A 24,288-nucleotide genomic window follows, 5' to 3' on the forward strand; every position below is an offset into this window, starting at 1 on the left:
AGATTGTCGATGTAACGCAACCAACAAACATGGTACTCCCATGCTTCACTATAGTTGTTGATAAGCACCTGCTCCTCCCACCAGCCCATATGAAAACAAGCATAGCTGGGGGGGGCGAAACAGCATCGCCGAACCACATATCTGCTTGTAGACCGGATTATTGCACAGAAATTAGTTATTATGTAAACACCACTTCATCATAGAAATCAGCATCATAGTGTGTTTGTACAAGTTTAACCCCTTCGATTGTCATGATGGAACGGTTCCGTCATGAGCATCGGTCGAGCTGTGCTCGCGACGGAACCGTTCCGTCATGACCACACCCATTTTCATTAGGGCCCAGCACCGGCGGTAAATCTGCACCACACGGATGTGGTTAATGGCCTACTCAAAAAGAGTTAAGATGCACGGATACCATCGTCAAGGTTGATACTAGTATACAGGGATGAATCGGCAAGAGTGATTAACAAATATTCAGCACTCCAGGAACCGTCATATATCTTCTTTATAAAGTCCCAGGCATCCTTTATATACCATGGAAGGCTGTGGAAATAAACTTGCAAAAAATAATAAATGTACTTTGAGATGTTTTCGAAGAGACTATCTTTGGCAGAGATAATTGGTCTTCAACGTGCTTGATTTGGGCCTTTATGGATATTGGGATTATCGTTCCTCAAGTACAGATGTTTGTCTTGGTTAAGTAACCCCATGTTCCTCCACTCAAGTAGAGACAAATGGTTTTGGGCCTTTGTCTTCCGTATACTGTCCCTGTCACTCCTCACAGTGCACTTGTCAGCATTAAGTTGTTTTTATGCTTCAAGAGGATACATGGAAAGAGGCCACAGAACTATGTTCCCTCCTTTGTCCAGATTGCGGACTTCCATTTTATTTTCTGATAGTGGTTTCTTAATCGAGTTATGGTAGGCTCTCCTTTCATTATCCCATCTAGCTGGATGCTTGTTTACCATTACATGTAATCCCTTGATTTCCTCAGTGATACACTCATGCAAGGTGTCAGTGGAGTCCTTCTGCATCATAGGCACAAATGTTGATGATGGTTTCAATGGTGTTTTGCTCTCACCAAAAACATCCCCATAAAATGTTCCAATGATATCAATTCCCCACCTGAATCAAGACATCCCAATGTCTCTTTCTCTTATGCCAGTAAGTCTTGTAGTAATCTGATATCAGAAATATGTGGTTTTCTTGGATTACTCTGGGTTTTAGCTCCTGCGTTCAATCAGCGTTTGGGCTTTAGTAAGTGATACTTGGCCAACTTAAAAGTTTGCACAAATGTAAAAATAGCCACTTTAGTTTTTGCATACTCCATGTTCTGTGATAGGCAAACCGATAGTCAAAGAGATACAATTTCTCAGAAATTGTCAAAATTAAGTTTGATAAATTGACCACAGTCATGTTAGATTCTTTGTTTACTTGCGTCTCCATCTTTGTTGTTTTGGTTTTTTGTTTCCACCAGTATTTCCTTTGTTAGTTTCTCCTTTGGCTGCTTTTTAATGTTGACCCCTTGGTCTGAAGGTTTGCCTTCTGTCTGTGTAAAAAATAAATGTCCTCACCCAAAATAACTAGGTCTGGGCACCTGCAGGCAATCTTCCAGCCCCCGAGTTGGTCTCCATTTGTAAGCTATAAGCAGATGCTGTTTCCCCCACTCTATTCTCTTGGAGAGCCAGATATCCTTCTGCTAGCCTCTGCTTTTTTAAGTTGTCGAACCTCCTTGCCAGTGGCGGGCGACATGGTTTGGATGGCAGGGCCTGGGGGTGTGTGTGAGGATGGATTGTGTGGAAAAAGGGGGTGTAGGGGGGGAGGGGGGTGGGCGGGGGTTTAAATAAAGAAAACGTACCCGCTTCTCTCCTGCCTCCAACTCCAGGAAGCAGGCAGCCAGGCTATCCACCAAGCCAATTACAATTCTGCAATGCAGCGTTGCGATTGGTCTGAGTGGCGTGACACGTCGCTCAGCCAAGGGCTGGAGAGGTGGGCAAGTTCTCCATCCAGGCTGTAATGCAGCCTGCATGTAGAACGGGGAAAGTGCGCATGACTGGTTAGGGTGGCCCGAGAGGGACGACAAAACAGTCATTGCGCACTAAGGCGTGGGCAAACCACTCCTCCCCTGCAGAGCAGTAACCCATCCAGCCCCCACGCAAAGCAGCAGGACATGAAGCATAAAATGATAATAACCTTAGGTTATTATCATTTTATGTTTCTACTTGGCACTGCTTAAAAGCAGTGAGGTAACGCTCCTCTGCCAAAGCGGAGGAGCTGCCACTGCTCCTTGCAAAGGTGCACACCTGTCCTCGCATGTAGTCCACCGTATCTGTCAAATTGTTGCCGCTTTTATAACGCCCACTTGTTTTTGGAGGTGATTTGTAATTTCCTCTCATGCTGGAGACTACTTCTTGTAGCGCCTCCTTTTTGAGTTTCTTATGGAGCTGATCAATTCGGGCCTGTAACGCATTCCTGTCGGTTTCGACATATTTCACAATAATTGTCATGAGGCACATGGAGGCCTCTATGTTACTCTCAGCCCACTCCTTTATTATTTCCACATTGGGTCTCTAATAGCTTGGGACCACAAGGACTCATTTTTTAAAACTCTTTATTAACATCTGCATCATTACATTTAAAGAGGCAAAATGGAGGACATTTGGGACCACAAGCATTCTTAGACCACGAGGTATCCATCCTACCTCCAAGTATTTGGATATTGCTTTAATTTCCCATTACTTAGACTACTCACTTTTCATAAGCTTCTCTTAGTGTTTCATTTTCGTATCTGTACCATTCACACAGCTTGCCAATGCCTGCAGTTGATTTAAAACATTCAAGCTGAACAATTTGTCAGCTGCTGCCTCCCAACATGCTTATCTGTGCCAAATACGTAAACAGCTAGATTTGCTGTATTACAAAGCATTACCAACCCGCTGTAACACACCCTGGGTTAGGCAGGTCCTGCGAACTGGTCCTCCGACTTGTTCCTCAACACTTAGCCCTCATCAGAACCATGCCTCGTTGCAGGGGGTTGCACGGCTACTTCTTCTGAAGTGTATCCTGGAATGCGGCAGACATCGCCACTGAAGTGATGTCTTGTAGTCCACCGTATCTGTCAAATTGTTCCGCTTTTATAATGCCCACTTGTTTTTGGAGGTGATTTGTAATTTCCTCTCATGCTGGAGACTACTTCTTGTAGCGCCTCCTTTTTGACTTTCTCATGGAGCTGATCAATTTGGGCCTGTAACGCATTCCTGTCGGTTTCGACATATTTCACAATAATTGTCATGGATGACAATGAGGATGAGGGTCTGTGCTCAGAGACCGCCACTTCGTTTTGTATCCACCCTCGCCTGTACTTCTTTATTTGCGACTTAGTTGGCAATAACGCGTTTCAGTCACCCTGTGACCTTGTTCACATGCATGTCGTGCCATTAGCTGGCCTCACTTATAGTAACCATCAGGTCTATTACATCAAGAACAGACTGCAGCTCGCAGTCTTTTTTTTTTTTCCAATAAAAATTACTTAACCCCTTCTGTGCTCATGACGGAGCCGCTCCATCATGAGCCTCGGTTGAGCTGTGCTCATGACGGAGCGGTTCCGTCATGGCCCGCTCGGCGCGCCGCGAATTTCGCGCCTGCGCGGCGCGTTCTATTGAGCAGCTCCGTCACGAGCATGCGAGCGCTGCTCGTGACGGAGCAGCTCAGTCACGAGCATGCGAGCGCTGCTCGACCCCCCCGCCCCCATAGCGCTGCGGCAGAATTCCCGCCGCAGCGAAGGGGTTAACATTAAACTAAATACAATAAACGTTTTGAACAATTTAGGATGTCACCAAATATACAGGCTGAACTTAAAACAAACACATTGGTATAATCAATCAAGCAGGTACACTCGGTAAATGAAAAGTTGTTACCTACAATTTCGGCCACTGCCTCATTTCAAGTATGTGGGTTCCAACTTGTCCCATTTCAGTTAAACAGCCAGATAGATTGGACTGGGTGCAGTAAAGTAATTTAACCCAACACTCATGTTTTGTCAAGTTGCTACCACACAATTGAGTGCTAATTTGTACCAATTTTGGAACACTCTTCTGACTAATGGTATGGAAAGTGAAATCGCATAAAACGAATGGTGGTCTCGGCAATATGGAGTCTAGTCAAGAAGACCACTCCTTTAAATTTCTAGAGACTTTTAAACAAACCACTCATCAATTGACACTAGTAACTTGTAATTAACCACAGCTGTAAATAGGTTCTCTTAAGTGGCTATGCCTCCAGACTATCAGGGAACAGTTCATAATTACTACACTCCAGTCTAGCGAATTCATGGATCTGGAAGACTTTCTTTTTCCTCAAAGGTACTCAAGTTATTTAAAGGACGTCACTGCAGAGCCTCACTCTGCAAGTTACATTTCACAGTGATTCTGATGGTTCAACTTTAATCCGGAAATTGGGATGAACAGAAAAAACAAACTGGATTTTTTAAGTCCGCACTTTTCGGTTCACATCCCTCCTATTGAACTTCAACACCCAAACACCAGCCGCACGATTTTTTTTTGTTTTAAAGTAATAACCTGCACTCTACCTACACTCACATATTGTCACACAACTGGTCCAAGTAAGACCGTGTGGAAAGAAGGACACAGCGTAGAGGTACAAAGTATGAAAGTTGAAGAAAATATTATACAGTAAAGAGGACACACACAAATCAATGTCACCCCAGCCTTGAAATAGGACCCCGGATACACTCCTAGCTCCATTCCCACCCAAACCCTATATGTAACCTCCGAAAAGACCGCTCAACAACAGCATTATATCATCATGCTGTATCACTCTAGTATGTTTCGAAAACTGGCCATATCTAAGTCCGGATACATTAATTTTTTCCCTTTATAGTTCCACTCAGTTTCACCAGGAAGCCTACTCAGGGTATAGTAACTCTTTAACTCACTCCCTACCTGGATGAGAGTTTTCTTCCTTGATAGTGTTTCAGCACTCAAAACAGCAAACAGAAACAGTCAGTCATCATGGAGTAGAAATGAACCTTTAATGCGGATACCAAAGCCAACATGATCAGCATCACAGTGCACCCTGTCTCCACAAGACCACCTTTTGATCTCTGTGGTAACCGAAGTGCACCGCACACAACTTGGCACATTTCCTCAATTTTCAGTCAGTAAATAATCTAGCACTCCACTTATCCCCTCTTTTATGGGTCCCCTTGGGTATGTGTAAAGGGCCCCCCCAGTACTCTTAGACGGGCCTTGCAAGCCAGATTCTTGACGCATTCATGTGGTCTTCACCAATGTGAAGTCCCCTCTCACATTTGACTTGAAGGACATCAATTTCTGTAATGCAGAACCAGATTCATTAACTTGGTGCTCCAACATCTGAAATGTATTTACTGTTACTTGCTCCCTCGCTGTACTTTCCACCTTACCCATTAGCTCATCCAACTGCTCTCACAGCTGTCTCAATATTACCAATTTTCTCAGTCCAGTCAGATCTCACTTCTTTAATGGAAGCGCCTGTTCCAACACTGTCAACTCCACTTAACCTGCATGGCCTGTACATACTCTCCTTTGCTCTTTCCTCATAACAGGAAGAAATTCTGTTTGCTCCACCTGCTGTCTACCATGGCACCATGTGTTAACTAGATCAGGAAGTAGGTGTGAGGCTTCAATGCACGACCCAATGTACTGATGATAGCATGTTCTGGGGTGTTTACAGTTCTTTTACCAGTCACATTACTTTAAGATTCAGTGGTACTCAGAGGGGCAGAGCACAACACAGCACTCTGTGGTCTGTTGGTGTATGAGCCATGGAGTCAAAGTACGGTCTTCTTCATTGAGATCCTTCCCCAACCGACTTTGGACTGTCATCCACTGATAGTTTCACGTTCCACCTCTCCATTTGCCCCAGGCCAGCAGAGAGAGCAAGAGAAGTCTTAGTTGTTGGGGGAACTCTCGGTGCAGTGCCCAAATCACCTCCACCTGAGGCTCCTCGTTCTGGCAGCTTGCCACCTTTATTCAGACATCCTGTTATCCTGGGAAAGCAGGAGCAGGTAAGGAATTGGGACCTTAGCGAGAAGCTCCTAGAAGCCACCATTTTGGATTCTGGCTGCCCCCCCCCCAAAGTCAAGTGTTTTTATCACGCCACTGTAGCTGTGGTCTTCAACCACAAGACTTCTTCGTAGGTGTAATGCCTTAATTACCTGATGGTTTCCTATCTCAGGTTCCATATATGCAAGACTCTCTTTCTTCAATGTGCGTCTCAACAGGCAGCTCTATGAAAGGCCGCTAATTCAAGGATAGAGCCAAATAGCATACAAAAGCTCTAAACAGGCAGAAGACATTCAAGGTTTGAAAATAGTAGAGGAACCAGGCTCTCACAAACTCTTGAGTACATGAGACCGGACCCAGCAGGAACAGGAATCCAGGAGATTAATTTGATGAAATCTCCTTAAAAGTTTCAGAGTCCTAATGACAGAAAAAATAGGAAACAAGGAGGAAAGAGTAACTAGGAAAGAACAATCCACCACTACAGTCACCGGATCATTTGTGAAGTATGGTATTAATGGTTCCAGCTCCTTATATACGGTGAAGCAAGAAATGAAGACAGAGAAGAACAGGAAAAAAACAAGTTACTTACCTGTAACTTTGGTTCCCCAGTATTGGTAACTTTCATAGATTCCCATGCTTTTGAATCATTTCCAGTCGTTGGAATGGGAGTCTCAGTAACAAAAATAACATAGCAGTAGGAACAAAAGAGAAAGAAAAAGGCCTAGACCTCATTCCCTTTTGTAGCATACCCGCGTCTTTTTGTAGAAGAGACCAAACTAAGCATCAGCCAATCAGAAGAGCCTCACCCCATAGAACCCTCCTGAAGGAACCTCAGAGCCTCAGATTTTCATAGCCATTTGTGTAACAGTAACCACGTCTGCTGAAGGCTGAACTTTCCTCTGGGAGGAGGGTGGGCGCATGGGAATCTATGAAAGTAACCAATACTGGGGAACCAAAGTTACAGGTAAGTAACTTGTTTTCTTGCCCCAGTATTGGAACTTTCATAGATTCCCATGCTTTTGTATCGATGTCGCCAGCAGTAAACCATAAAGCACATTTTGTGGCACAAACATGTACATATGTATATGAATACCTCAGTATATATACTTTCCTAAGCGAATAAGGAATTACACATAGGAAAAACCATTAGTACTAACATTAGAGACAAAATGTGCAGAAAAAGGATGGAGGGATTGTGAGGAAAGCACACCAATTAGTGGAAGAGGTTCCTCAGGACTGCTTGGCCCACAGCTGTGTCTTCCTGCGCCAAGCAGTAATGCTTCGTAAAGGTGTGCACTCTGCTCCAAGTCGCAGCTCTACAAATGTCTCTGATGTGCACTCCTGCAAAGAGAGCTGTAGATGAAGCAACGGATCTTGTGAAGTGTGCTCTGATCCTGCTGTTCAGCAGTTTACCCGCTGCTGAATGGCAATATAGAATAGCACTGGAAATCCATCTTGCAATACTTTGCTTTGACAGAGGAAGTCCTTTGCGCGGACCACCAAATGCAATTAATAATTGTGTAGACTTCCGAAACCCTTTGGTGCGATCCAAATTAAATTTTAAGCACCGCTGCACATCCGGAGAATGGAGTGACCTCTACACTGGAGTGGAAGGGTGAGGAAAGAAAGATTTGAGAATCACAGGTTTGATTAGGTAAAATTCCGAAGGCACTTTAGGTATGAACTTTGGATTAATTCTTAAGATCACTGTATTCCTTTTGAACTGGAGAAAAGGTTCCTGTATTTTGAATGCCTGCAATTCCCCAATGCGTCTCGCAGATGTGAGGGCGAGAAGGAGAGAAAATTTCCATGAAAGAAATTTCATGTCCTTCCGATGTATTGGTTCAAAGGGATCTTTCATGAGTTGTTGGAGAACCAAATTCAAATGCCAAGTGGGAGGCGGAGGCCTCACCCGGGAAAAAGACTCGGAATAAGCCCTTGAGAAATTGTTTAATTATCCTTGAGGACCACAGAGAAGGTCCAGACGCAGAACGTCTGCAGCGAGAAATCGCTGCCAAGTGAACTTTTATGGATGAATGAGCCAGTCCTGTATTAGCCAAAGACAAAAGATAAGGCAGAAGTTGATGATGTTGAGAAGAGAAAGGGTCAACGCCTTCCTTCCTGCACCAAATGCAAAATCTCTTCCATTTCAAACAGTAAGTCTTATTCACGGATGGAGCTCTAGCCTGGGAGAGAACCTCTCTTATTTCATTTGAAATGGGAAGGTTCATGAATTCTCACTGCTCAGGAGCCCTGCCATCAGGTGCAATGAATCTGGATCCGGATGCCAAATCTGTCCGTGGGACATCGTGAGAAGGTTGGGAATCGTCCTCAAAGGAAGAGTAGGGATGAGTGACAGAAGATAAGAGTTCCGTAAACCAGAACTGTCTCGACCAAGCGGGGGCTATCAAGATCATCTTGCATGGTTCCACCTTGATCTTCCGGATAAGCCTCGGGATCATTGGAATGGGGGAAAGGCGTATACAAATGGTCTTGACCAAGCTATCGAAAGTGCATTCCCTAATGACCCTCGATGATCAAGCTTGCTTGCATAAGACCGGCATTTCTTGTTGGTCGGGGTGGCAAATAGATCTATCGAAGGTTTGCCCCACTGTTGGAAAATCTCGTCCAGTACCATTTGGTTCAGTTCCCATTCGTGACTGACTGAGGATATCCTGCTCAGTCTGTCGGCATTTTCGTTTAGGATCCCTGGTAGATGTTCCGCCTGCAGCAATATTCCGTGAAGAATAGCCCATTCCTAGATTTCCTGAGCTTCCTGAGACAACGGCAGAGATCTGGTTTCCCCCTTCTTTGTTTATGTAATGCATGGCCGTGGTGTTGTCCGTTCGGATGAGAACCTCCGAACCTCGCAGTTGAGGGAGAAACGCTTGAAGAGCCAGCTTGATAGCCCTGAGTTCTAGGAGGTTGATGTGAAGAAAACGGTGCAGAGGTGACCAATGACCGCTGACATGAAGATCCTGAAGTACTGCACTCCAGCCCTCCAATGACGCATCCGTTGTCACCACCTGAGGAGACGGATTGCTTACGAAGGATAGACCTTGGGAAAGATTTTCCTGCTTCGTCCACCACAAGGCAGCTTTTTTCATTGCCGAGGTGATTGTCACTTTGTTGTCGAATGAACCGTGAATTTGCTTCCAATGTTTGTCTAGCTGCTCTTGAAGAGGTCGCACCCTCAGTCTGCAGTGAGGAATTAGAGGGATGCATGAGGAGATCACTCCCTGCGGATTTGTAACGGCGTACTGAAAGATACTTTCTTTTTCTCAAGAACAGTGCCATGGTTCGCAGTTTTTCCTGTCTTTCTAAGATGGGAAAGCCTTGTTGAGATTCGAGTCCAAGATGGCCCTCAAGAAGCGCGCAGACCTGGACGGAACAAGAGATGATTTCTCCTTGTTGAGAGTAAGACCCAAATTCTGAAATAGGTTTGTACATGCCTTGACTGCTTCCCTCGCCGCCTCACTGGACGGGGGCCTTCTGTAACCAGTCGTCCAGGTAAGGAAAGACCTGAAAGTGATTTTTCCGCAGAAAAGAAGCCATTGGTGTCAGCACCTTGGTGAAGATTCTTGGAGCCAAGCGAAGTCCGAAGGGTAAAACCCTGAATTGAAAATGGCTCTTGGCTACTGTAAACCGTAGAAACCGGTGTGCTGGGTGAATGGGTATGTGAAAATATGCATCTTCGAGATCGAGCGTGGCCATGAAATCCCCTGGATTGAGGAGACGCAGTATGTCTTGAAGCGGGACCATCCGGAAGGATTGAGAAATGAGATAGGTGTTGAGCACCCGGAGATCTAAAATAGGGTGCTATTTCTCCAGCGTCTTCTTTACCAGGAAGAACCTGGAACAGAAACCCTCCCCTCTCTGAGATGAGGGGACCAGCTCCACAGCTCCCTTCAAGAGCATCGGATGAACCACGAGCTGCAGGAGAAGCAGATGTTTTGACGGAATGGCAGCAGGGGTCTTGGTTGGTGGGATTTGTATGAATTCCAAAGTATGGCCCTTTCGAATGATGTATAGCAACCAATGGTCTGATGTTATCTTGTACCAGTTCTGAAGGTATTGAGACACCCTGCCTCCTACCAATGATCTTGTGAAGGTGGGCACAGCAGGAAGAGCCAGGACGCTGCTATTACCTCTTGGACGTATCACGTCCTTGGCGATTCTGTTTCCCTCTAGTATTTGATCTGGAGAAATTCAAGGTGTGACCTTGTTTCTGATGATAAGGCTGGCGGTATTGTTGAGATCCTGACCCATTTGATGAGTACCGCTGCTGCTAGTATGAGCCTCTGTAAGTGGTACTTTTGCCTCTGGCAACATTAAACTGAGCCTTTCGGTATTGAAGTGTACCCAGAGAACTAGCCGCTTCTGTATCCTTCTTAATATCTTGGAGAGTGTCATTTATACGCTTTCCAAACAACGCCTCTCCATCGAAAGGTAGGTCCAAGATTTATTCTCGATCTCCGGCCTGAACCAAGTCACCCTGAGCCATCCCTGGCGACGAAGAACCGCTGCCCCAGCTAGCGACCGAAAAGCTGTTGTGGCGATGTCCATGGCACAATCGATTATCTCCATCGATGTTGCTTCCCCTTCCTGTAAAATTTTCCCCGCTTCACCTTTCGCTTCCTGGGGCAGTTGATCTAAAAAAGGCGAAATGTCACACCATAACTGGCGATCATACCTGCCCAGTATCGCCAAAGCATTTGCTGCCCGCACCAGAAGACTGGCCATTGAAGAGAATCTTTTCCCAGCATTATCTAGTTTCCTGCCTTCCTTACAGGAGGAGTAGTCAAAGGAGCAGACAGGTTGCAGGACTTCCTCTGTGCCGCCTGCGAAATCACAGAGTCTGGTTTTGGGTGCCCCGTCAAAGACGCCGGACCATCCTCAAGCGCCTTATATTTCTTTTCCAGGCTTCAAAAAGAAGTGTCAGTATCTGGGCCCATTTTCCAGCAGAGGCTTTAAATACTTGGGTCGGAATACCGTTAGGGTCGGGGGCGCCGCCCGAGCTCATGTTCTTCATTATTCTTGTTATATCGTCTTTTAATATATTAGCAGTGGGGAAGGTTCCGTCCTGACTAACTAGATGATCAAGGGAGGCCGTACTATCGATGATCTGGTCATGCGGCGCTGTATAGAGCCTTTTGACATAGGTCTCCCAGTCCTCAGGGGTAATATTGGTAGCGGTAGGGGGTTTAGTAGCTTTGCTGGCCTTGTTGATCCAGTTCCAAAATTTCCTTTGGTCTTTAGATGTTACAATCTCAAAAGCTGTTACCCAGTGCCGCTCTTCTTCCAGTTTCTTTAAGGAAAATCGAGCCTTCCTATAGGTTTTTCGCGCGGCAGTACTGGCCTCCTTCAAAGATTTATGTTCACATTCATTATTAGCATTTGTTTGTTGTAACTTATTTAATTTACTCTTTGCAGTGATTGTGTTCTGTTTTTGCACTGACAAAATTGTCATAGTTGAAGTGTCCTTCCAAAGATTATTTATGGGTATTGAAGTAAAATGTTCTCTAAAGTTGGTCAGTATAATTTCCCAACTGGGAACCGTCCTGTGGCTGGTACCAGCCGGGGGCCATCCGGTCATAAGCTTGTCTACCTCCTTTTCAATTGCATCCTGGTTACTTTCTGACCATTGGAGTTTCCTTACATTCTGCAGACTTGATTCTGACCCTATCGGATTTATGTTTGGACGGTGTAGTGGGCGAAGCGCAATACTACATGTTAAAATAACATGATGGCTATCAGGAGACGGTGTTACCGCGAAATGGCATACCAGCTGTAAAGCCATAAGCGATATCCATTTGTAGTCTAGGGTGGCCATTCGAGAAGAGGATACATGAGAATATGCGGCCAGTTGATCTGGGACGATCCTTCCATTAAGGATGCGCAAACCAAGATGATTCAACTTTGTTGCTAGTTTCATTCCGTTGACATCCTTTCGGTGGTACTGGGATTTTATCTCCGGGATTGCCCACATTACGTTAAGTGATGTTATTTGAGAGGATTGGGTGAGATCGGTTTCCATCAAATTTGCATTGAAGTCGCCCATTATCAACCACAGATCATTTGGGTATAGGACTTCAAGATTATTCATTAGTGGTAATATGTTACTCAAAGTAGACTCTCTTCTCATTTTTGTTGGGTGTAGATAGATACATCCAAGGATCAATTTTTGCTTTGAGTTCCCATTTACTTGGCTCTCGATCTCAGTTCTGATGAAAATATAATCACCAACTCCGCTGTGGAGGGTTTCTATCTTCGCAGTCAGTGAGTTATTTACGGCGATCAGCACACCCCCAGATGCATGACCGCCTGCTTTAGATGGAGAAGCGGTAGATTCTATTACGGTGAAATCCTCCCAGATGGTATTTTCCAAGGCCCAAGTCTCTTGGATAGCGAAGATGTCATGGGTCATTTGCAAGCCTAAGGTTAGACGTTCTATTTTCTCCTTTGTTAGACCCCGGATGTTCCGACAGCATATGTTTAAATGGTGAACCTTCTCATTGTGAGTCTTCTGCAGGCCCGAAGTTAAGCGTTCTATTTTCTCCTTAGTTGGACCCCGGGTGTTCCCGGTGCGTATGTTTAAGTGATGGAAGGGACAGCCAGCCATTCTGAAGAGAAAACCTGAAGAAAAACCCTGAAAAGAGTAGAGATTGAGCAGAGCTCAAAGGAGACTCCCTAAGCACAACGTGCGGGAGAAAATCTGAGGCTCTGAGGTTCCTTCAGGAGGGTTCTATGGGGTGAGGCTCTTCTTATTGGCTGATGCTTAGTTTGGTCTCTTTTACAAAAAGAGGCGGATATGCTACAAAAGGGAATGAGGCCTAGGTCTTTTTCTTTCTCTTTTGTACCTACTGCTATGTTATTTTTGTTAACGAGACTCCCATTCCGACGACGGGGAATGACACAAAAGCAAAGGGAATCTATGAAAGTTCCAATACTGGGGCAAACGTGCATGAGTTGATCCACCATGATGGACTAGGATATCCATAGTTAAGGTATTAGCAGAAAAGTTAATATTGCAATGGGAAAGACAAAGTGTGTCACTTCTTGTTTGATGGAAGATAAGAGTGCGACTGGATATAAGAGATTCATCCCTAATAGTCTTCTAAAAGAATACATTGAGCATAAGGAGCTGGAGCCATTCAGGACTCTGACTGTACATCAGTGCACAAGTAGAATAAATTGCCACCTAGGTCTTCTGTTTCGGTGAATACTCTGCCTTCACAGTTCACTCCATTTCAGCTGCTTCATTATTCTGTATATTGGAAGTCAAATATTTTTGCTGCCTTAACAGTGTTCGATTTGGCTGCTGCCTGTCTATTTGCAAATCCTCTTAACTGGCACTGCAAGGAGGCTGCTCCTTGTCCAAGGACTAGCCATGTTTAGGCAAGGGGAAACCTTTAAACATTTATACCGTTGTATTTTCATCACTCTGTAGGTTCATCATTTTTTGGGGTGGATGGGATATACATCAGTGACAAATCAGGTTAGGATCTGAATTCACCCACATCTTCCACGTGCCTCCTAGTCATTGTATCCTCTAAGTCACAAAATTAGGAACTGCAACCAAAGGCAACCACCAAGTATTGTACTTCCTACTAGGACAGTCTTGGTGGAGTAAATTGTGTCTTTCAGGGTCACTGTCAGGCCCATCACTGTTTAGTGGGCATTGACCATGTGCTCTAGGTTTTGCCTGCAGTTATTCACTAGCTTCTGTTTAACAGACCTTGATACACTGTGCAATACTATATGTAATTTGCATTTAACCTCATTTGTTTATGCAACCATTTTCTCCACTAAATACAAAAAATAGTTTTGTTTCTCAAAAACCGCTGACATATGTGGCATTTCATTTATTACAACTGAAAACCTTTGATAACGGTCCCGAAAAACACAATGAAAAAAAAAAGTTGTACGTGAAGCTCTTACCCCTGCCTCTGTCCAGTCCACACACAAAACCTTATCCTCGTGGGCTGCCAAGTCATAGAGAGGAGCTTTACAACTGAAAATGAAAGATAAATAATATGAGACAGACTTTAACAAGTGGCTAAAGAAAAAGGTTATTTCAAATCTTCATAACTTAAATGAAAACGACTTCTGCTTCACAAGAGCATGAATAAAATAACCGCTGAAACGGCAAGATCGCCAGCTGAAGTAGAGCCTGATTGGGGTGGGTAGGCACCAGAATGCTGGAAAGAACAGGGACTTTAATATATAACAATCAGACATAGAATCTTCCTGTAGGAAACAATACTAGTGGTGAAGCAGAACAGGGTGTCTTACTACAGTTTTAAGAATTAGTCAATCCAAAGTTATACCCCTTTCTATACACTGAAAGAACTACAGTTTGCAGAGAAAACTCACTCCTGGTTGACAAAAGCTAGAGCAATACCACATAGATATAAGTAACCTGACAGGAAGTCATGAATCAGAGACAAGTCTGTTTATTCTGCTAATTTTCCCAGCCACTATACCCGAGCCAACCAGACTATTGCCTTTGGCTCTACCACGTATTTTTATAATATTATCCTTGTATCACTGACATTTTTCTCATAACCCAGACTTGGCCAAATTTAGAGAAGAGTGTCAGAAACCAGGAGATATAGACTCCTAGCTCTCTTATTGACAGGCCATGGTGGAATATTCAGTTTCCAAAGCCACCGTTTACATAGTATTTCTTGTGTTCTGTTCCTTAATTGAATGGGAACCATAAAAACAGTAATACAAATCTCTTTACCTTCTTGTGTCCCAAAGTTTGACAATGTTGTCCAGTGAGCCAGATATAAGCTGATGTTCATGCACTGGAGACCATTTCACAGCGGTCACCCAGCCGGTGTGAGAGGTCAGCGAGAGGAGCACCAATGAACCATCTACGAAAATCCAAAGAGAAAAAGCATGGATGTGGATGAAAATCAACATCAAGAAGAGCTACCACCTGCCTTGCACGGAGCCCAGTGTTTGATACCTTCTAGACACACATACAGAACCTAATACACACTCCTGGCTCATGTGAAAGGTCTTATTTCTTGAAAAGAGAAACTGGTTTTTAGAAAATATTTTGAAGGCTTATTCAGTAGAATTGAAAATATCACATTTAGTGGTCTTAGGCATCAGATATTAACTGAGAAATAATTTTAGTACAATCTTTTTCTGTCTGATTTGCTTTATTACTCCAAATGTTGGTAGATGAGAGAACCGAGGCACAGGGAGAAATATGAGTGGGTAAGCAGACACTAGAAACCAGGTTTGGGTCGCAAGCTTATCACTAGACCCCTCTGGTAAAATATGTGGAGGCATAGTTGCTTTACAGTGAACGTTAACACTAGTAAATAAATAAAAAGCCATAATGGTCTTAAAGTGCCCTTGAGTCTATATTTTCCATTCAAATATACAGCTCTCCACAAACAGAGGAGAGTAAGATCTTAAATGTAAGCAGCTCAAATTAGTTTAAAATGAAATAAAGTGTAAAAAAAAAAAAGGTCACTTTCTTTCAACAATGACTCAACCTGGTAGTGGGAAAAACAGATCTAAAGATATACGACGCAAGGGAAATTGTGCACCACTTAACCTCATACAGATAATGGACAACTTAAACCCCAGGGTCTAAGGTAAACATTTAATAATTGCACGAATACGGACCTTTGTGTAGGTGTGCTTCTAGTCCAGAATTGGGAGAGTGGGTTCAGACATATGAGATAGAACAAAGTATCTTATTGCATGCTCACAAAGACCAACAAAGTGTGTTCTCTACTGCAATCACTTTGAAGGGGGTGCTTAAATACATCAGGTCAGGGTATTAGTGATCTCTACAGAACCCGCTAAAAGTGCATCTTCAACTCTTGGAATGAAGAGATAAGATTGACAAACCATTTCAGGAAAAGAAATAGTAGTGCACTCTCAGTCTACTGCAGAGCACTACTTTGGGTGTAAAGGAGGATGTTATGGTCAATAGTGCTGAAGGTTACATATAGTTCAAGGAGGCCAAGAAGGAAACACATGAGATCACGAGCTTTAAACTTTCAATCACAATTTTGAGCACATATGTTTTGATGCTATTTACTGGTCTGATAACTGACTGACTGTCCAGGTAATATGGTGCCCCTACATAATTTTTTTAAATTGAACTACTACACATTGCTCAATAATCTTGGTGATAGGCCAGGGATGGTCATGTAGTTTTTCGGGAGATCAGGGTCAGAATAAGGGTTTTTTGAGATGAGGGCACACATGTCCTATTTGGATGTTGTGAAAGAGGCAGACCAGAGAGAGAATTTATGATAACATGCCAAACAGTGGTGAGAGGTTCAGCAAGTTCGTTGAGTAATAAGAGAGGTATCGGAGAAGATGAGTAATGTGATGATTAAGGGTTTATTGTAGCAACCCACTCATCCATGTCCGAAATGGGAAAGAAGCTTGTCCATGATACTAGAGGAGTTTTTCTGGAAATAGTCAACAGTTCATTGTTGGGGACAGGAAGAACTTTATCAATTCTGTCTCTTATGTCTTGTATAATTATGGTAAAGAGATTAGCTACCTTTTTCCTTAATGGCAGAAGGGAGAGTTTCATAGAACTGATAATTGAGAATTTTAAATAATGCTTTGGGTTAATTTAGGTTGACCTTGTTGTCGAATATTCTCTCAACCCATATGTGGAAATTTTACAGTTTGATGGTGTGAGAAAGTGCCATCTTTCTTGCATTGGTATGCCCCCACTTTTTGCTGAACTGCTGATGTGCTTTGATTGAGTGTGCCCTGGGCTCCTGCCAACCAGGTGCCCAGGGCCTGTGTTCCTTCCCTTAACCTCTTCGCCGCTAATGACAAGGGTAACTCGTCATGGACTTTCCATTGATTTCAATGGAAATTACATAAAAGAAGGAAAATAGCCTTAGCAGTAAAGGGGTTAAAACGGTGTTGAAACTGAAACCCAATTGGCACCTCTGACCACCTGTCAGCCCCTAGTAAATGGTACCCTAGGTACCCGGGGCATGGTGACCAGAGAAGACCCCTAAGGGCTGTGCCACTTATTGTGCCACCCTTAGGGGCCTTGTACCCTGAAGCCCACACACTGCCTTTGCAGACTGAGTGTGCCTTTGCAGACTGAGTGTCTAAGTACAGAACTAAACTAGGAGTCGACATGGCACACATCCCTGTGTGCCATGCCCACAAAACCCACTGCCCTGGCATACCTCAGTCACCCCTATAGCTGGGTGCCCTACGCATGAGCCCTGTGCCCCTATAGTACCCAGGGCCATTCCTGGGCACTGTAAGTGCAATAATGCCATTAAAAGTATAGGTGCTGGGAGGTTGTCAATACGAACTCCACAGCATCATAATGGCTACACTGAAGACTGGCAAGTTTGATATCAAACTTTTCAGCACATTAAACCCACACTGATGCCAGTGTGGGATTTAATGTAAAATGCACTACAGAGGGAATCTTAGAGATGCCCCCTGAAACCTAAACTACAATCCACGTCCTGTCTGAGGGGCTACCTAGGCTGCCACACCGCAGATATGTTGTTGGACCCCTGGCCCTCGCCCTCCTGGGCCTGCAACAATGCACATCCTGGGACGAGGTGCCAAGCCTCCTCCCCCAGGATGGGCAGGGGGAGCTTCAAAGGCATTCCGCCCTTTGTCTTCTCTAGACCATTTGCTGTACCCAGCAACTGGACCCCACCGGTTCTGACCCCCACTCTGGCGGGAAGACTGGCGGGAAACCCTACGTCAGGAAGGGGGGTGTGCCCACCTATGCCAACTTCACCCCTCAGGTGGGAGAGGCGAGGTGAAGCACGATTTCGGGCCCCGGCCATCTTGAAGATGGGGAGCCCTGCCCAATCAAAGCTAGGCTCCTGCCCCCCTTCCACAGGAGAGGAGTAGGCTAGGGGCTGTACCCACCCCAGGCCAGGGACCCATTGGTCCCTGCCCTTGCCCTACATGTAATGCCCCTCAATTTAGTATTTTGGGGTACCTTGAACCTTCCTTCCTCAGATCCCGATAAGAAAACAAGAAAGAAGAAGACCCACTGTGCAGCTTCTAACAGGACAACACAAACTGACTTGGCCACAGCCCTACCGGCCTGTCGACCCTGTAACCTGTCCCTGCTAAATCCCAGCGACTCCTGCGGATAGTAACTTTGGAAAACCCGGAGGACCTGCCTGCCTTAAACCTCTTAAAGACTGGGGGGCGATGATGGCGGTCGCAGCTTCCTAGAGCTCCCGCCGGCCCAATCGAAATCAGTCTATTTATCCTGGCCCCCGGACCCATACTGCTGACCAACAGGGGGGCGAGTGTGTCCGACAGTGCCGGGAGCCTTCCGGTGCGGGTGGTGGCACCCCTGGGCTGTGTGGTGAGGCGGAATTGCCGGTGGCGTCCAGCGGCCTAGTGGAGGACGGTGAAGCCGGGGCCTCGATTTTGGCGCTGCCGACCGAGGGGACCTGTGTGCGGGTCGGCCGTGCTGCGGCTTCCCCGGGGCCTGGAGCCTCCAGAGACCAGCGGAGCGACGGGTGAACCCCGGGCTGCCGCATCGATCACAGGGGGGGCGGGTGGAGCACGGAGGCCCCCCCTTGGGGAGAGCTGCGGCCTACATCGAGGCCGAGTGGCAGGGGCTTCAAGTTTGGCGACGCTGAACTGGTGCCGGACTCTGAAGACGGCGGTCCAACAGTGGGCTTTGGGAGGCTGAGATCCGAAGAAGTGGCCCTACCTGGACAATTGTACACAACACTTGCATTTCTTGGTGAGGAGGACAGGTGGGCAATCGAGCGGACTGGCGTGTACTGTGACACTGCCTGGTGTGGCCCTGAGGCAGCATACAAACATTTAGTGGTTCCCCTGGGGCCCTGGAGCTGGTGCTGTCAGCTGTGGAACGGAGGACGACGGCCGCCGCCGTGCGAGTGCCTGCAGGACCGGACGAATTAAGGCGGAGCAGCCAGCGGCGGGTGGGCCGCGGGACGGCGAAGCCACGAGGTCGCCGCTGCGGGGACCGGTCTGCTACCGATTTGTGCTATCTGCCCTGAATTGGGCCGGGGAACCAGCCCAGTGCCAACTATCGCAGTGTTGAATTTATTTCCAACTGGGTGTGGGATAACCGCTGGACAGGCCTACACCGGACGGTCTTGGAGGTCCGGGAATCTGCATTGGAGTGTGCGCCCGCTGCGTAGTGGCCCCAGGGTCGGACCGCAGTCATGACCAGGGGTGGTGGCGGTGCCCCCAAACAAGGACCTATTGACAAATTTACCGGGCCCAGTGGAGGGTCGGGGTCCTCCGGAGGAGGTCCTGGAGCAGGGCCGGACAATGCAGCACTCATGGCGGCGATCACCCAGTCCCGGGACATGCTGGACGCCAAGATTGGGGCTGTGGGCGCGGATGTGACCCTACTACGCCAGGACCTACGGAATGCAGTGGCACGGATTACGGAGACGGAATCTAGGGTTTCGGTGGTGAAAGACGACGTCAAAACTCTGAAGCAGAAAATGGCGGCAATGGAACATTCTCAAAAAGGCCTCGCGCTCCGCGTGGAAGACGCTGAAGGGCGCGCACGCAGAAATAACCTTCGTTTCGTAGGCTTTCCGGAACGGTGCGAGAAAGGAAATATGGAACAATTTCTGACCCAATGGTTGCAGAGCTGGTTGCCCCCTGGGGTACTCTCCACTTGCTTTGTCATTGAGCGGGCACACCGAGCTCTGACACAGAGGGCACCGGAGGGCGAGCGACCCAGGCCAGTGATCGCTAGACTTTTGAACTACCATGATCGAGACACTATCCTGCGGGAAGCACGAACCAGGGACTCTATAACATATGAGAATCAAAAAATCATGATCTTTCCCGACTACACCAAACTTGTACAGCAACAGCGTCACTCCTTCATAGCAGCCAAGGCTAAACTGCGGGGACTTAAGATCCAATACTCCCAACTGTATCCTGCCCGCCTGCGGGTGATTTATCAGTCACGGACACATTTCTTCGACACGCCCGAAGACGTCTTTAAGTGGACTGACGAAACGGTGAGGATCAGGCCACATGCCCAGCCGGGCCTAGACCCGGGTGGCTCAAGGGGTTCGTCGCAGGACCGGAGGGAGCCGCCTGGCCGCGGCGGTCGGAACCGGAGGTCCAGATCGCGGAAGAGATCTGCATCCGTCAGTGAGACACGAGATAGTGGCACTATGGACTCCGATCAATCTGGGTCAAACTGTTGAGGACTTGGGAAGGACTGTTCAGGTCTGTGGATGCTGTGGACTCTGGCTGATGAGGGGCGCACAGCCGGGCCCCACCGGTCAGATGTACTAACATTGCCTATGCCACCAGTTCCAAATAGCGCCTTATGCATGTGTGGTATGGCGGACTGGGGTTCGGGAGGCTACTTCCTAGGGGCCATCGACCTCCTGTTAAACGGGGAGTTGACTGGAGGGGGGGGGGGTGATTTCACTGTTTTTGGGGGTGTTGGGATCCATTGGTATGGTTAGCCTTGGGTCCTTGGTTTTGGGCCCGAGGTTACACATGCCACGACTGGTACTTCAAAGTTCTATGAGGTATAGGGATGGGGGGTTGAGGGCGCAGAAGGGGGAAGGAAGGGGGTGAGTTGGGGCTTCGTTTGGTTGCAGTAGATTGGGGAGTTGGGGTTGGAGTGGGGGGGAACTGGAGTTGGATGGGGGGACTGCACGTGATCTGCTTTGACATTCTGATAATGGTGCTGAGTGTGTGGGTGTGGCGCAGAGGGCCCACCTGGTTGGTTCCACTGGACTATGGCTGATGTTCCACGAGAGCTCCCTAGTGAGTCCATACGCGTGATAACCTGGAATGTCAGGGGAATGCTCAACAAGATTAAACGGGGGGCAATTCTACGATGGGGGAAGAGGGAAACGGCGGATGTGCTCTTGCTGCAAGAAACACACATGATGGGTTCCAAGGTGCTTAGCCTACAGAGGTTTGGGTACCAGCAAGTCTTCCATGCTGGGTTCTCTAGAGGGTCCAGAGGTGTGGCTATTTTGGTGCATCGCAGGTTGGCCTATGTTCATGAGAAGCAGTGGGCAGACACACAGGGTCGCTACATCTTTATCAAACGAATGGTGGGAGTTGAGCCTGTTGTGTTTGGTTGTGTCTACGCCCCTCCACCTTTGCAGTGGGCCTGGTCTGAGAAGCTGTTCACGGTATGGGAAGATATCCCGGAGTCTTTGGCAGTCGTTGGGGGTGATTGGAACGAGGTGATGGATGTGTGTATGGATCGCCAGAGACTGCAAGAGACGCAAATTGCTGCCCCTCCAACCCGGTTTAATGCTATGGTGGAAGGGATGGGCTGGGTGGATGTGTGGCGCCATATGCATCCCAAGGTGCGTGAGTACACGTATGTTTCTGCGGTGCATGGCTCCCTCGAGGCTGGATTATGTATTTGTGCCCAGTGTCCACCTGAGCAGGGTGCGGGAGGCTGAGATCCTGCCAAGAGGACTGTCGGACCACTCTCCGGTGGCAATCAGGGTCGAGCTGCTTAAGCAGCGACAGCCGTTCCGGTGGAGGATGTCCTCGTGGCACCTTCAGCAGCCTGGCTATGTTCAACACTTGAGAGGTGCGATTTCCCATTACTGGCAGGAAAACCTGGTAGATGATATCGGCGCCGTTGTGGTGTGGGAGGCGATGAAACACACTCTACGGGGTGTGGACATTACGTGGTGTGCGGCAGCCCGTCGGCGACGCCGGGAGAAAATTGTGGAGGCAGCTGCTTTGGTGAAATCCCCGGAACGACGGGGCCGGGGAGGGGGCGATGAGATTGCGATACGGTTGCTCCTGCAGGCACAACAGTCATATGCTTCTATATTGCTTGATGAGGCTAGACAAGCGTGGCTGGCCACGCAGAGCAGAATATACCAGTGGGGAGATAAGTCCTGCACCATGCTTCATAGTCCGCGCGCGTTCCAACCAGTTGCTCTGTCGGGCCTCACTGCGGAGGACGGGGTGGCGATTACAGACCCGGCTGAGCTGGTGGCACAATTTGCTAGATACTTCGCGGCGCAATATGCTCCGAGCGATTGTCGGCGGACGAAGTAGCTAAATTTATTGATGACTTGCCCCCAAAAGCGGTCTCTGAGGAGACCAGAAAGGCTCTTGACGTCCCCCTTACGGCGGAGGAACAGGGGGATGCATTGGGACAGCTCAACACTGGGAAGGCACCTGGACCTAGTGGCTTCCCGAGCAAATTTTATAAGAAGTTTCAGCTCCAACTGGGGTCACATTACCGGAGAGCACTGGAAGAGGCGCGAGCGCAGGGTAGCTCGCTACCCGACTTGCGCCATGCCGAAGTTGTGGTCTTTCAGAAGCCGGGCAGACCCCCAGATAGCCCTGCCTCGTACCGCCCGATATCCCTGCTAAATATAGAAGCTAAAATTCTGGCTAAGGCTCTAGCGAACCGACTTCTTCCATACGTGACGGATCTGGTCCATCCAGACCAGGCCGGCTTTATGCCTCGTAGGGCGACAAGGCACAATATCCGGCGGGCGCAGGCGGCGGTTGATGCAATGGGAGCCAGAGGGGAACAGGCGGCTTTGCTGCTGGCAGATATTGATAAAGCGTTTGATTCGGTGAACTGGACGTACCTTTTTGCGCTCCTGCCTCGCCTTAACCTGGGCCCGGTGTTCCTTGCCTACATTAAACCTCTTTACACCGACATTACGGCTTCGGAGCGCGTCGCTGGGGCGGTATCTGATAAGTTTCTGATTGGTCGGGGGACCCGTCAGGGATGCCCACTGTCCCCATACTTATTTGCCCTAGCGATGGAGCCGCTGGCCTCTTGGGTGCGCATAGATGCCCAGATGCGGGGCTTTGTGTGGAGCGGGAACCTCACGGATAGAATTGCATTATATGCAGATGACGTCCTATTCTTTCTTACGGATCTGCGTCGCTCCGGGCCCCGAGTGTTGGAAATCATGCGGATTTTCGGGGAAGTATCGGGCCTTTGTCTGAACCTTCGCAAATCCACTCTGTGGATGTTAGGAGGCGGTGTCATGGAGGACCCCTGGACGTCGGGATTGCAGGTTGCGATCGGAGGCTTGAAGTACTTAGGGGTATTTCTATCGGAGTCAGTGGACATTGCCTGGGAGCGTAATATAGTACCAGTTTGGGAGAAGGTTCAAACGGACGTTAAAACGTGGTCTCGCATGCCCCTAACAATCTTTGGTAGGTCCCCAATATTCAAAATGGTTGCGCTCCCACGTCTACTATGCCAATTGCAAAGCTATCCCCACCCAATTAGTCCCCGGTGGTTTCAACAGGTCAACTCAGTCTTGAGCCGGTTCCTATGGGCCGGGTGGGGCAGCCAGGGTGGCGCTGCAGACATGCTTCCTGTCTACATTCTGTGGTGGTCTTGCCACATCGGACTTATTGTCCTATTATCAAGCCTCCCAACTATTGGTACTTGATGAGTGGTGGTATGGAGACAGAGGCGACCCGGCGTATGCCCTGGAGCGTTCGCTAATGGGGGACAACGCACTACACATGATCCTATACTCTGCTAGGCTGCGGCAGACATTGCCGTGTGTCACGAGAATTGTTTTTGTGGTGTGGCGACAAGCGCTGCGTCGCATGGGCTGGTGGGGTAGGCTGACGGCAGAGACCCCACTGTGGAACAACGGGCTGCTCCCCGAACTGGCCTCCCTTGCGGGGTTTGATAGCTGGGACGCAATTGGGATCTCGTCGTTGGGTCATGTCCTGACCGGGGTCACACTCAAATCGTTCCAAGAGCTCAGCACTGAGTTCCACATGCCATGGACCTAGTTTTTCCGATACTTACAACTTCGCCATGCGCTCGCGCCCAGCATCGCTGACATGGAGTCGCTTCCGGAATTTAGCCCGATAGAAGCTAAGGTCTTTATGGGGGACCTTGGTGACAAGAAAGTCTCTCGAATTTACCAGACACTGGTCACTCACTTCTCATCCACCCTACTACCCCTCAGGGAGACCTGGGAGGCAGATGTTGGTCCCCTTGATGAGGATGATTGGAGAGAAGCCCTGGAGTCCCCGTGAGGGACTGCTATTGCGATGCGGCTTAGGCTCATTCAATTTAAGTATTTGCACAGAGCCTATTACACCCGCGAGCGGCTGTGGAAGGCGGGATTGATTGGTTCCCCGGAGTGTTTGCGCTGTGGGGCCGCAACGGGTACGCTGCTACATACTGTATGGTCGTGTGCTAGATTGACTGGTTTCTGGAGGGGTGTATGGAGTTGCCTGT

At 47.7% G+C, this 24,288-nt stretch overlaps 1 protein-coding gene across 1 annotated transcript in view; it reads right to left on the reverse strand.

Moving 5' to 3' along the window:
• WDR12 (WD repeat domain 12) overlaps positions 1 to 24,288 on the reverse strand; it is a 285,666-nt gene that overhangs the window by 2,235 nt on the left and 259,143 nt on the right. Inside the window, exons 11-12 of the mRNA XM_086955270.1 lie at positions 14,815 to 14,947; positions 14,007 to 14,079 (exon numbers count right to left, since the gene is read on the reverse strand). Coding sequence (XP_086811396.1) covers positions 14,007 to 14,079; positions 14,815 to 14,947 — 206 coding nt within the window. The remainder of the gene's footprint in view (positions 1 to 14,006; positions 14,080 to 14,814; positions 14,948 to 24,288) is intronic.

This window comes from Lissotriton vulgaris, chromosome 2_1 (assembly GCF_964263255.1).
Source record: "Lissotriton vulgaris chromosome 2_1, aLisVul1.2, whole genome shotgun sequence".
NCBI lineage: Eukaryota > Metazoa > Chordata > Amphibia > Caudata > Salamandridae > Lissotriton > Lissotriton vulgaris.